Here is a 12,843-nt window from a genome sequence, read left to right on the forward strand (position 1 = left end):
CTCAAATTGCAAAATTCATAATATTCACATAACACTGGATTTCTTTTTTTCCTGCAGATTTTCAACATGTGCTAGTAAGATACAAAGAATCTCATAACCCTTAAATTCCCTCCTCGACTCCTCCACTTGCCTCCCTTCCTCGCATCTTAGTCCCTCTCACCGAGGAGGCACGGGAGAGATGTGAGGAAATCACGGGGAGGAGAGAGCAAACGAGCAAATGTGTTTTAGAGGGATGAGACGTCCTTTCCTTAATGCCTGTCGGGCTCGGGCTGGGTTCGGTTACTGCTCTGTCGGACGCCGGCCGGGCTCGGACAGAAAAATGCAGCCCGATCCGCATTCTAATCAGATAAGGGTTATGAGATGCAGCCATAGTGTTAATACTGCTGTCAGCCTGTCTGTCTCTGGTGACACTGTGAGTGTAGGAGAAGTGTCTTAGGGAGTGTCAGGAGCTGACCAGGAGTAGAAGTGCTCCTCTCCACACATAAGATCCCGAGAAACATCCAGAACAAACCAAGACTATACTTTTGGGGATCATTTCTTTAGTTGTTGACTTGAGAAATGTATTTCTAAAGAGTTTGGTCTCGCTGCCCATGATGAACAGTTGAGATGTTTCCTTTAGAGCAGGAAACTGGTGGGAAGACTTTATTTCTTTTCTGTTGTTGAAGACTGTTCAGTTTCTCAGAGAGACTCTGAAGGAGGACACATGGTCTGAGTGGAGCTTGTTGTGAAATTTTAGTTACAAGACTATTTCTTAATCACAGTATTTCTGAGGTCTGACTTTGCAATGACCTTTCAAAAACAAAAAGTAAATGTGTAGGAAGTTATGAATCAGAATGAAATACTGCTTAACCTCTGGTTACCAGCAGGAACCTTTCCTATTTCTTTAATATTTCATGTGTCGATGTGGTTACTGTTCCAGTTGTTGTTGGTACTGAAGTTTGAGCTTGATAGTTACAGTGCAGTTCTGTTTGGTAATAATCTCTAGTGTTCACATTTCTCAGAGCATTGAAGCGTTTACCACAAACTGATCTCGCATTGCCAGACTAACCTCCATGGCGCTGTAGAGTAAGGCCACAGATGGATTCTGGGATAGGAGAAAAAAAACCTCTAGGTTGTTTGCATTTTTTTAAACCAATCTCAATCGTCTTCGTTTGGTCTCGCTGCCTACGATGAAGAGTTGCAATGTTTCCTTCAGAGCAGGAAACTGGTGGGAAGACTTTGTTTCTTCTCCACTGTTGAAGACTGTTCAGAGTTTCTCAGAGAGACTCTGAAGGAGTAAACATGGTCTGAGTGGAGCTTGTTATGTCTAAAACCAAGATTTTATCTGTAAGGTGGCTGCTTTTTCCCCCCCATGTGGGTCTGGGAGCATTCAGGTGTTCCTTACTTTTACTTGTCTTTAATAAGCCCAAGCTGATCCCACAAGTGTTCAATGGGGTTGAGGTCAGGACTCTGTGGGATGCCATCCCACAGCAGTAAGTGACCAGGCTGGTGACCAGCATGAGGAAGCACTGTATCTCAAAAAGCTTTCCATGACTAATACTGAAATACAGTGTGTGGTGGATGGTTGTTGTTTGACAGACACACACACCCCAAAAGTGTCAGTCTGCGTATTAAAAGGCCCGTCAGAAATTTATTGACATTCATTTAGAAAGTGATGGCAGCTTCCAGGCTTGTGTTTTGATTTTAAATGTTTCTCACTTCTCACTTTGTGTCTTTTTTCACAGAAGAACAAGAAGTAGATTGTATTTAGGTTCTTAGGCTACGTTCACACTGCAAGTCTTAATGCATAATTCAGATTTTTTGCTCAGATCCGATTTTTTTGTTTGTCTGTTCACATTACCTTTTAAAGTGTGGCCTATATCAGATTCCAGTGTGAACTGTTAATGTTTCGAACTGACCCACACGCACAAAAGAACAATAACGATGACATCAGACGCAGCACGCTGTTGAACTAAAGTTAGGGAGGTTATGGAGGAAGTAAGCATTTTCACTTTTATTTCAAAATGTTTGTGTAATGGCAGCCGTAACATTAATGAGCAGGTGCTGAGGAGGAGTAGAATGAAGAGAAAGAGAGCCAAATTGGCTATTTGATAACCCTATTATAACCCTTTAACACTGTAGCCACGTTCTCCTGTGTCCCCGTCCGCCTTCCATTTCGTTGGCTATTTTTTCAAAAATGGAGCGGTTACGGTATGATCCTTCTAGTTTTGATTGAACTGAAGTATCTCCCCATACACTAATTAGGTCTAACACCTCCCTCTCCCTCCATCGACTTGCTCCATCACTGTTCTCCATTTTGTAGGCCTAGCCAAGTTTTTAATTTTACTGTCTGTGTCTAGGGCTAACCCGCCGGCGCATAATTGTGACAAATGTCGATTGACGTAAAAGTCGCATCAAATCCGCCTTGGTTGGTCACACTGTGGCCGCATTGAAAACAATCAGACCTGAGTCTGATTCAGGACCACATATGGAAGTGGTCTAAATCTGATCTGGGCAAAATTTTTTGTGTTGTGATATTTGAGTGTTCATACTAAAAAATCAGATTTGGGCCACTTTTGCCTGCAGTCTGAACGTAGCCTGAATAGATTCATTTGGACTGCAGGGGATTTTGACACCAATGTTCCCCTCACACAATGTCACCAGAGTCGATTGATGGATTCGATTTTCATTTCCTGTCTTGTTTACAGCAGCTTTACATTTTTGTTAAAAGCCTCAATGCTCTGAGAAATGTGAACACTAGAGAGGTTATTAGCAAACAGAACTGTACTCTAACTGCCAGGCTCAAACTTTCATCAGCACCAACAACAACTGGAACAGTAACCACATATCTGAATCTGACGCTTTACAGGAAACAAACTATTTATTACTTTTTGTAATGTACTAATGTTGGCAGTGCACCATTTTGGCACTCAGAATATGAAAAATTAAAGGAATAACAGGAAACTGGATAAAGCTCTGACTGATAGCCAGAGGTTAAACAGTATTTTTATTCTGATTCATGACTTTCTACACATTTACTTTTTCGTTTCTGACTAGTCGCTGCAGACTTCACACCACTATGTTGTTTTGCAGCTGTGAGTAGCTACTTTTACAATGTTGTGCATTGCAGTGTGGGAAAGCAGTGTCCAACATCACACTCAGTTTCAGAGATACTGATTTGGAGCAACAGTTCTGTTTTTACAGCTATCAGTCCACTCAGACCATGTTCCACTCCTGAGTATACAGTCATGTGAAAAAATTAGGGCACCCATGCTAAAGTTGACTAAAAAGAGGCATACAAAAAATCATCTTTTGCAAATTGATCTTAATGCCTTAATTAAAAAAAATGAGGAAAAATCCAATCTTTAAGGACACCAATTTTGTTTGTGAATGAATAATGCATGTTGATGATTTTTTTATTCCTCTTTTTAGTCAACTTTAGCAGGGGTGTCCTAATGTTTTCACATGACTGTATGTCTAATCAGGCCACATAAGTGAAGACACATGTGCAGGTGCATCATGGGTGTGCATGGGGCTTTGAAGAAGCCAGTCTTTTGACCATAGGTGCATCTCACTTCCCTCTTTCGATAGCTCCTCGCTCCGCCATGGAACCCGAAGATGTTCTGGCCCTCCTTTGTGAAGGCCGTCTCAAAGCCCTTATTTCTACCCTGAGGAGCGAGGATACACCAGAGCAGCCTTCCCGGAAGCCGTGCAGCCAATCAAGGTGAAAATGCCCCAAAATAATCTTAAAAAGGAGAAGAAGTAAATGAGTGGATATCAAAGACTTGGGTTTTTTAAGGTCAGTGACAATATATTTAAAGTGAATCCACAGATGGCCAACATTCAAGATTTTACATTTGACCATTGACATAAAAAATGACAAGTTGTTAATGTTACTTATGAGGGTTGAAACGCTTCCTGCTGTCTATCTGGGTTTCCAAACATGCAGATGGAGTCGTTGGAGATTCATAAGGCTAAATGTGTTTCATGTGTTTTATAAAGATTAAATAGGTTCTAGGTTATATTTTCTCTCTAATCCATTCTGCCTTCTTTTACACTGATGGGAATGATCAGATGGCACTGATGCTGAGATACTCAACTCTTCACCCGTCTCCCAGTTGATTTATGATTAAATTAATAGATAAAATGTGCAAAGAAAAATCACATTAAGCTTAGACAATAGAAAAACATATTTCACTAAAGAAAATCCTCATATCAAAGCCATATGGTGAGCATGATAAATGTCCCGTACAGAGTCTGGTACCATCCGCTACAGTAGGTTACAGCACACGATACAGTCACACGCAAAGAGTTTCCTAGAGTTTTTATCAGTTGATCTGACTCAAACCAAGGTCCAACACAGCCAGTACTGTATAATTGTTGAAGTTGTTGAAACCTGGGTTTTATTTGTTCCTTCTGCTCAGAGCTTCACATTCATTCACTCACCAAGCTTACACAACTTTTGTGAGTGAATATTATCTGGATTAGTTGGTGAAAAGTTTTCCTCAGTTGCTCACAATGCTGGAAACACTTACTGTAATGTGAGTAACACACTACATGCGCCACATTTAATATGCTTTGTAAGTAGTAACATGCAGAATTTCTACATTTGTCAGTGTGTGAGAGGAGACATCTTTTTTGCTTTTAGAAGAACAGAAGATCCCTCATCATTAGTGTAAAAACAGTGGCCGTGTGTTAGATTCATTTTTACTTTATTAAAACTTCATTTAAAGGCTACGGCTGGTGTGACTATATTTTTCTGTCGTGAAATCCCATGAAAAGACCAAAACAATGTGTTTAGTTCGAAATTTTCCAACGCAAATCTCTAAAAATGACAAGAAGAAAGTCAGCTAAATTATCTTTTAAATTGACGAACATCATATCTGCATTGTGCAATTCATACAGGAACAAAAAAAGGGAAGGGCCTCTCTATATAAGGGCGCTTTCACACCTCTAGTTTGGTAGCCTTGGTGCGTTGGGTTGAAGTTGCAACATTGTTGCATTTTTCATTTGGTTGGGTTAGCGTTCACGCTGCATTTTGTCAAACACAAAACATTGCAAAGAAATGTCACGCGTTACAAACGCCCTCTGGTCTATTTGAATATCAGAGTGTTACAACATAATAATGGAGCAACACAAAATGTATAACGTCTTGTGTTTTCTGGTTTTTAAGTGTTCCTAACATTTTTGAAGGAGGCGAACAATGTGAGCAGCTTACAGACAGCGAGTGAAAGAGAGAGATGATGATGTCACACAGATGACCAGCTATGTGTGCTCAGAATAAGTTAGACATTTGAAAGTTATCATCCTTTAAATCATAAATAAAGTCTGTGAATTGTGTGCAAGGTTGAATTATATATAAATCTACTGTCAACGATGTAGTGATGGGTAGATTGTGAAGTATTCGCCTGAGAAACATATACCTATACCATATATCATATACCTAATTCTGTGCCAAAGCTGCAGTTTGTTTGAGTTTAGATGGCTGTGTTTAAGAGCAAGGACCTTAATTTGTGTCAACCAGCTTAAAAAAGCTGTAACGTTTTCTGTCACAAGTCCACTTCTGGAGCTTTTGGTTTTCCTCCACTCAGCGACTCGTCCTCCACGCTGCACTAGTTGTCGGGCAGCAGGAAGCTGAGGCAGGAGAAAGGCAGATTGGAGAAGCAGTCTGTGTTGACGGTGACCTGCATGTCCTCGAATAAAACTCGGTTCTTGTCGACGCTGCCCAGTTTCTTTTTGAGCTCCGTGAACTGCTGGAGAATGAGCTGGTGTTCGCGGCCTCTCAGTAGACCTCTGAAGTACAGGACAGCAATCAGGTGCTTCCTGCTGCAGGGGGAGAAGAGGAAAACGCAACGTATTCAGTGATTTTATTGATCAGTACAATTTTACCCAATTTGTCACTGAGTGTAGGAGTTGTAAAGTTTAAATTAAAGAAGCATTCAAGACAGATTGAAATCCTATTTCTCAAGAAACAGGTTTGAGACGGTGTTCAAAAGGTGTAAATGCATCCGTCTCTCCAATGTACATACATAATCTTTACTCCTCCCACAGCAGAACTGTGTCGGTATGACTGACTGTCTGATGTTCTTAAAGTGCTCATATTATGCTTTTTGGCTTTTCCTCTTTATTGTGTTATATATCTTTTTGTGCATGTTATAGGTTTACAAAGTGAAAAAGCCCAAAGTCCACCCCAAAGGGACTTACTACTGCTCCAAACAGCTCTATTGTAGTCCAGCCTTTACTTCAGAGACAAACGTTTATAACACATGTTATAATGCTCGCCTAGCTGCTAGCGTGGCACGCCCTCATACTCTGCTTCTGACTGGGTAGTAGTCCTTACCTAGGTACTGTCAGGACACGCCCTCATACTCTGCTTCTGACTGGCTAGTAGTCCTTACCTAGGTACTGTCAGGACACGCCCTCATACTCTGCTTCTGACTGGCTAGTAGTCCTTACCTAGGTACTGTCAGGGCACGCCCTCATACTCTGCTTCTGACTGGCTAGTAGTCCTTACCTAGGTACTGTCAGGGCACGCCCTCATACTCTGCTTCTGACTGGCTAGTAGTCCTTACCTAGGGTACTGTCAGGGCACGCCCTCATACTCTGCTTCTGACTGGCTAGTAGTCCTTACCTAGGTACTGTCAGGGCACGCCCTCATACTCTGCTTCTGACTGGCTAGCAGTACTTACTGTACATGTGCGACTCCCAACAAAGATGGAACAGAAGTGAGATGTCTTCACTCTGTAGCTAAAACAGAGAGCTCAACACACAGGGTGAAAAGAGGAGCTGCAGCAATGTGCAGTAACAACAAAAAATATGGTGTTTTTTTGAAAAATTAAACCACATAAACCTATTCTGGTACAATCTCTAAATACCATTATGAACCTGAAAATGAGCATAATATGAGCACTTTAATACTTTCATGGTCTGTCTTCTCTGTCTTTGTGATAACAGCAGCTAAAGTTACACTGAAATTAGCCTCTTGTTCTCTGTCCTATTAGAGCACCAAGTAAAAAACACACTGTTAAATACGTAACTAACTATGTAAAATAAGAGAAAACATTCTCCAACATCTGCACACAATGGGTTGTTTTTAGGTGCAGAAAAAAGTGAGCATGTCACATCCCAAAATATTAACTAAAAGTGTAAATAATTTGCCAAAATTCTATTGTAGCACATACTGATATGTGGTACATTTTAATTATTGTTTTTTGTGGCTACATAACAAGGTCCACTCAGATCATGTTTCCTCCATCAGAGTCTCTCTGAGAAACTCTGGACAGTCTTCAACAGTGGAGAAGGAACAAAGTCTTCCCACCAGTTTCCTGCTTTGAAAGAAAGATCTCAACTCTTCATCACGGGTAGCGAGACCAAACTCTTTAGAAATACATTTCTCAAGTCAACAACTAAAGAAATGATCCCTGAAAGTGTAGTCTTAGTTTGTTCTGGACGTTTTTTCAGGATCTTATGTATGGAGACGAGCACTTTGAGCTCTACTCCTGGTCAACTCCTGACACTCACTAAGACACTCCTCCTACACTCACAGCGTCATCCCAGATACAGTATATTTATTTATTTTTAGTGAATCATCAGTGACACGACGTCAACGTTCAGAAAAGCTTACTTGCTTTGATGTGTGACAGCAGAGGATTAATTTCTGTAGGCAATGAAAAGATGTTAATGCATTCGTTCTTTTACTTGTAATATGTTCTGACAAGCAAATAAATGAATGTTACTCAGAGTAGGAGGAGTGTCTTCGGGAGTGTCAGGAGTTGACCAGGAGTAGAAGTGCTCATATCCACACATAAGACCCTGAGAAACATCCAGAACAAACCAAGACTACACTTTCAGGGATCATTTCTTTAGTTGTTGATTTGAGAAATGTCTTTCTAAAGAGTTTGGTCTCGCTGTCCATGATGAAGAGTTTCCTTCAGAGCAGGAAACTGGTGGGAAGACTTTGTTTCTTGTCGACTGTTGAAGACTGTTCAGCGTTTCTCAGAGAGACTCTGAAGGAGTAAACATGGTCTGAGTGGAGCTTGTTGTGTCTAAAACCAAGATTTTATTTGTAAGGTGGCTGCTTTTTTCCCATGTAGGTCCAGGAGCATCCAAGTGTTCCTTACTTTTACTTGTTTTTAATAAGAACATGTATGTTTTAACATTATACATAACAAAGTAACTCTTAAGTCAACAATCCCACCAGTAAAAAATCATCTGAATGAATCTCAGAGATCTCAGGTCAACTTCAACATGTCATTGTTTGGTTTATTTGCATGTTTGGTTGACTCATCCACTCATATGTTTGCAGTTTGGTTAAGTGCCAGTCAGCTGATGATTTCAGAGCGGATGTCAAAATCATCACAATGTTAATACAGTATTCCATGTGAACTTTCTAGTTTATTGGGGTTAAAGTTTTAGCACTGAGGCCGTTCGTCAGACCAAGAATGTGATGTTTCCTTTGTGTAGTGTACGTGTAAGTGACAGCAGGGGTTTAATGTGAAAACTGAAGGCAGCCAAATGGTCTTTGCTCTCTGTTTTATGGCTAATAAGTAAACATACTTTCCACTTAATTTCATTTGCCATTTCCCCTCCTATTTTATCATCACTTCCTCATTCTTCTATCTATTTTGAGTACATTTGGGCATGTTTCAGGTTAAAATGGAGGGATTTGGGGGCAACCTCTAGCTCACCCAGTAGAGTGTGCGCCCCATGCAGGCTGAATCCTTGACAGCGGCCGCGGGTTCGAAATCCAAACCACGGCCCTTTGCTGCATGTCGTCTCCCCTCTCTCTCTGCTGTCCTGTCAATAAAGGCCATAAAAGCCCCCAAAAATATCAAAAAAATAAACAAAATGAGGGGGATTTCTGCACAGCTTTAAACTGTTGACCTCTCCATCTCCTCCATGCAAAATAGAAGCACCTTGGTCGAATACTTCCTCAATTACAAGAAGGGGAAACTGTGGCGCTTTTCAAGCATTTAAAAGTTAAAATCAGGATGTTTGTTCAATTTCATCACTCTGTGCTTTTTGTGGCAACATAGCCGCTGCTTTTCAACACAGAGATTACACGCAGCCCTCTGGTAACCTCCATGCATGCTTCACTTTAAAGTGCCCATATTATGAAAAAATCACTTTTTCTAGGATTTGGGGTGTTCTTTTGTGTCTCTGGTGCTTCCACACGCATACAAACTTTGTAAAAAATCCATCCATGCTGTTTTGAGTGAGATACGGTTTCTGAATGTGTCCTGCCTTCAGTCTCCGGGTGAGCTGTTCAAAATCGGCACGGCTTGTGACGTCACAAGCCGAAACGAGCTGGCCAACTGCAACCGTTAGCTCGTAGCATTAGCGTTAGTATGCTAACGCTAATGCTAACGCTAGCATGCTACCTCATTCTCAATAGCAAAGCACTGCTACAACACACACAAGTTCACCATAATCTACAAAAGAACTACTTCCATGTGCGCCCTCATTTAGAAGTCTCCCATCTAATCCTGCCTTGTAACTGACTGAAGGTGGAGAAACGGCCTTTCTTTTACTGTCTATGGAGCTAGCTAGCTGACATGATCTACATCTGAGCTACTGCGCATGTGCGAGTGCAATCAAAGTAGTACAGAAGAAGAAAAGAGGTCTCACTCTGTAGCTAAAACAGAGACCAGCTGAAAAGAGGATCTGCAGCAGTGAGAGAGAGCTGTGCAGTACAACAAAAATATGGTGTTTTTTGAAAATTAAACCATGTAAACCTATTCTGGTACAACCTTAAAATACAATTATGAACCTGAAAATGAGCATAATATGGGCACTTTAACAAACCTGCCTGGGTTATAGGAAACTGACTGGTAGTGCGACAGGAAAACCCCTGTCTTCAACCTGCATGACATCGGCGTGCTCTGAGCTGAGTACACCTCTGGCTCAAAACAACCTTCTGCTGTGACGGTAAAAGCTGACGTAAGTCTCGTAAGCCTGGCTGCTCAGCGTCATGCTCACGCCTGGTTAAACCTGAGGTCTCTCCTGAAGTAGTCTCGCATTGCCAGACCTTCCTCCATAGCGCTGCGGAGGAGGGTCCGGCGAGTCCACACGGCATTCTGGGATGGGAGAAAAACATGCTCTGGTTTATTGGCATTTCTTTAAACCAATCACAATCGTCTTGGGTGGAGCTAAGAGCTGGACGGAGCAACGGTGCCTCTGCAAAATAGCCTCGTGAAGGAACTTGTTTTTGTGGAACGTGTGTACGTTCAAAAGTTGTTTTAGTCGTGCAACAGAAAACTCAGATTGGACAGATTGTCTAGCTAGCTGTCTGGATTTACCCTGCAGAGATCTGAGGAGCAGTTAACCATAGTCCTCACAAATCCACCGGAGTTTAGAATTACAACACAAACAAAGCAGAAGGTAACGGACGTCCAGCCGAAATGAAGGACATCTGGTGGAATTTCCGGCGGCCCCTGAACAATCCCGAAAAAGGGGAACATCGTGGATATAGACTACTCCTGAAGCTACTGGATGTTCACCATAAATATGTTTAAACTACAGGTAAAATTAGCCCAAATCCTATGTTTCCTCTAACACGTCGCACAGTGGTAATGTCCACTCACCCTCACCTTCACTTTAATTTGTCTTCATTTTGTCACATTTTTATTAACAAAGCCTTAATGAAGGTTTATACCATTTTATAACATCTGAGAGATCATGCCCTGAGATAAACATGTATGATCTGTTTTGTGTTTTAACCAGAGGGGGAATGTAACTTGTGCTTTGAGTATTTCCATTTTGTGGTATATTATACTTCTACTTCGCTACATCTCAGAGGGATATGCATCTCAAAAATCGTACTTTTTACTCCATGTATTTGCCGCTATAGTTGATAGTTGTTTGCAGATTAATTTGAGGTGATGCTATTTCACGTTTTGTCCAGTGACAATATTCAATAAAGTTTACTCAAACAAAATGGCTGCGTGCTCAACAATGTTGACAAAAAGAGAGAAAGGCTGCATTACTTTGTGCAGTTCTATAATGAACATAAGGTCAGAAGAAACAACAATAAAAATGGAGCTGTAGTTAATATGGTTGAGTCTCAGTGACGACCACAGTTTCAGCCACTACATGTACAAAAAATACCTCACAGATAATTCGGGGCTAAAGCAAGGCTTAATCCAAACGGTGTCTGCCTGGTTTGATAGGATACAGTAACTGGCTTTAGCCACTGGTAAGATTGCACTTGGATTTTTAAGGCTTTCTGCAGTGAATTCTGCTGGTGAGCCAGGTTTATTCCTACAGAAGGATTGAGCGAGTTAGAAATGCTTACCTGAAGTCGGGGTAATGCTCCACCAAAGGCTGCAGATGGACCTTTATGTCTGCCTTGTTTTTCTGTATGATGATGTTGCTCAGGTCGTCTCCTACAGCGTGGAGCCACTCATGAGTCGACTTCTACCAGAGAAAAAAAGAACAAATATGAGTTGAAATATGTTATTTTTTTTTATTTATCCAGGTAAGTCGATTGAGAACAACTTCTCATTTGCAACGACGACCGGTCACATTCACACAGTTCCACATTCATACCTGGAAGCTGCCCAGTACAACCACAGTCTGATCTGCTGGCCACTGAGCAGCTCCACTGGAGGGGTCGGGGTTGAGGGCCTTGCTCAAGGGCACCTCAGTGGTGGTAATGAGTACAATGTCACCGCTAGACAGGAGAAATTCTTACACAATGTAGCTTTAAGCCAATTACAATTATCCACCTTTCAAGTAAATTATATATTTAATCCTCTATGATTAAACACATAATTTAAACATGTAAATATCTCTTGAATATACACTGCACATACACTGTTAGTAAGCAACCTGTTATATTAATAGTTATTTATTACAGCACATTTGCACTTTTGCATTGCCCTATTGTCTTACTGTTTACGATCCTCATAGAGCTGTTTGTTTATGTTTGTGAATGTACATATGTGTATGAATATGTATGTGTATATATTTGTACATAGTAGTCAAATGTTATTTTTTTTTATGTCCTTGTTTTTAGCTGTATGTCAAATTATGTATACATACTTCAAGAGCAACAAAAAGCCGGAGTCAAATTCCCTGTATGTGTTTGCTAAAAATTCATCCTGATTACCCGCAGACTTAACCACTGGCATATTCTTTTTTATAAGGCTGTTCTTGGACAGCTTCTTTTTATCTACGGATCTACGTCCTTCATACAAGTACGGGAAGTTACTGTCTTCCCTCCCAGGAGTTTTTCCTTCTAACTGTCCTTAAAGTCCGTACTGAACTGGGGAAAAGAGTGTTTAAGTATGCTGCTTGGTACACTTCGGCAGCTGGTTTCGTTGCACGCGTTTAGAGCAATTCTAAATGACTTGGATACCAGCACATCTGAACATGAACCTTTTTTTCTTGAACATGACTTGAATATCTTACTATCACCAGGTAACAGAAGAGATGCCGTTGATGTTGATAGGGAAGTTAAAGAGTTATTATTACCATGTCCTCAAACAGATCTCTGAGTCTTCCCCACTGCACACGGATCTTGCTCGCCGCCTTCTCGTGTTTCCGGTTCTTGCACGAGTAGTTATTCATCATCAGCTGGCCGACGTACTCCCTCACCACGTGGTAGTGCAGTCGGCTCGCTAACTCCTGTCACAGGGGAAAAAAGAACACACACAGAGGCAGTGATGTGGCAGAATAACAGGAAAAGGAACACAGGAAAAGGGGGAAATGTAAGTGTAGTTGTCTTTATTTGTCTATCACACGACCAGCCGCCATCAGATCATCAACACCTCCACTTCCACCTATTCATTGGTGCCAGCGTTCGGGATTTATTCCTTCTCACTTCACCACTCTGCTGTTGCAGCATCCGGCCGCAAACAATGG

The 12,843-nt window shown here is 41.3% G+C and overlaps 1 protein-coding gene, 1 non-coding gene and 3 pseudogenes across 5 annotated transcripts in view; 3 read left to right on the plus strand and 2 right to left on the minus strand.

Moving 5' to 3' along the window:
- Positions 1 to 512: 512 nt before the first annotated feature.
- On the plus strand, positions 513 to 717 carry LOC144535779 (small nucleolar RNA U3; annotated as a pseudogene).
- A 379-nt stretch (positions 718 to 1,096) lies between these two features.
- Positions 1,097 to 1,295, plus strand: LOC144535781 (small nucleolar RNA U3; annotated as a pseudogene).
- Positions 1,296 to 4,674: 3,379 nt separating this feature from the next.
- Positions 4,675 to 12,843, minus strand: part of exoc3l4 (exocyst complex component 3-like 4) — a 36,739-nt gene continuing 28,570 nt past the window's right edge. The window contains exons 11-13 of one of the 4 annotated variants that reach the window (XM_078276676.1): positions 12,454 to 12,606; positions 11,273 to 11,394; positions 4,675 to 5,805 (exon numbers count right to left, since the gene is read on the minus strand). In XM_078276676.1, the coding sequence (XP_078132802.1) occupies positions 5,592 to 5,805; positions 11,273 to 11,394; positions 12,454 to 12,606 (489 nt within the window). In that variant the 3' untranslated portion in view covers positions 4,675 to 5,591. Of the gene's footprint in view, positions 5,806 to 9,779; positions 10,056 to 11,272; positions 11,395 to 12,453; positions 12,607 to 12,843 lie in introns of those variants that run through there. The other 3 variants (XM_078276675.1, XM_078276677.1, XM_078276678.1) reach the window with 3 other exon arrangements.
- LOC144535775 (small nucleolar RNA U3) lies at positions 7,210 to 7,416 on the minus strand. Its single transcript, XR_013503693.1, has one exon. It is a non-coding gene; the product is annotated as a small nucleolar RNA U3 (small nucleolar RNA).
- Positions 7,815 to 8,013, plus strand: LOC144535780 (small nucleolar RNA U3; annotated as a pseudogene).

This window comes from Sander vitreus, chromosome 20 (genome assembly GCF_031162955.1).
Source record: "Sander vitreus isolate 19-12246 chromosome 20, sanVit1, whole genome shotgun sequence".
NCBI classification, from domain to species: Eukaryota; Metazoa; Chordata; class Actinopteri; order Perciformes; family Percidae; genus Sander; species Sander vitreus.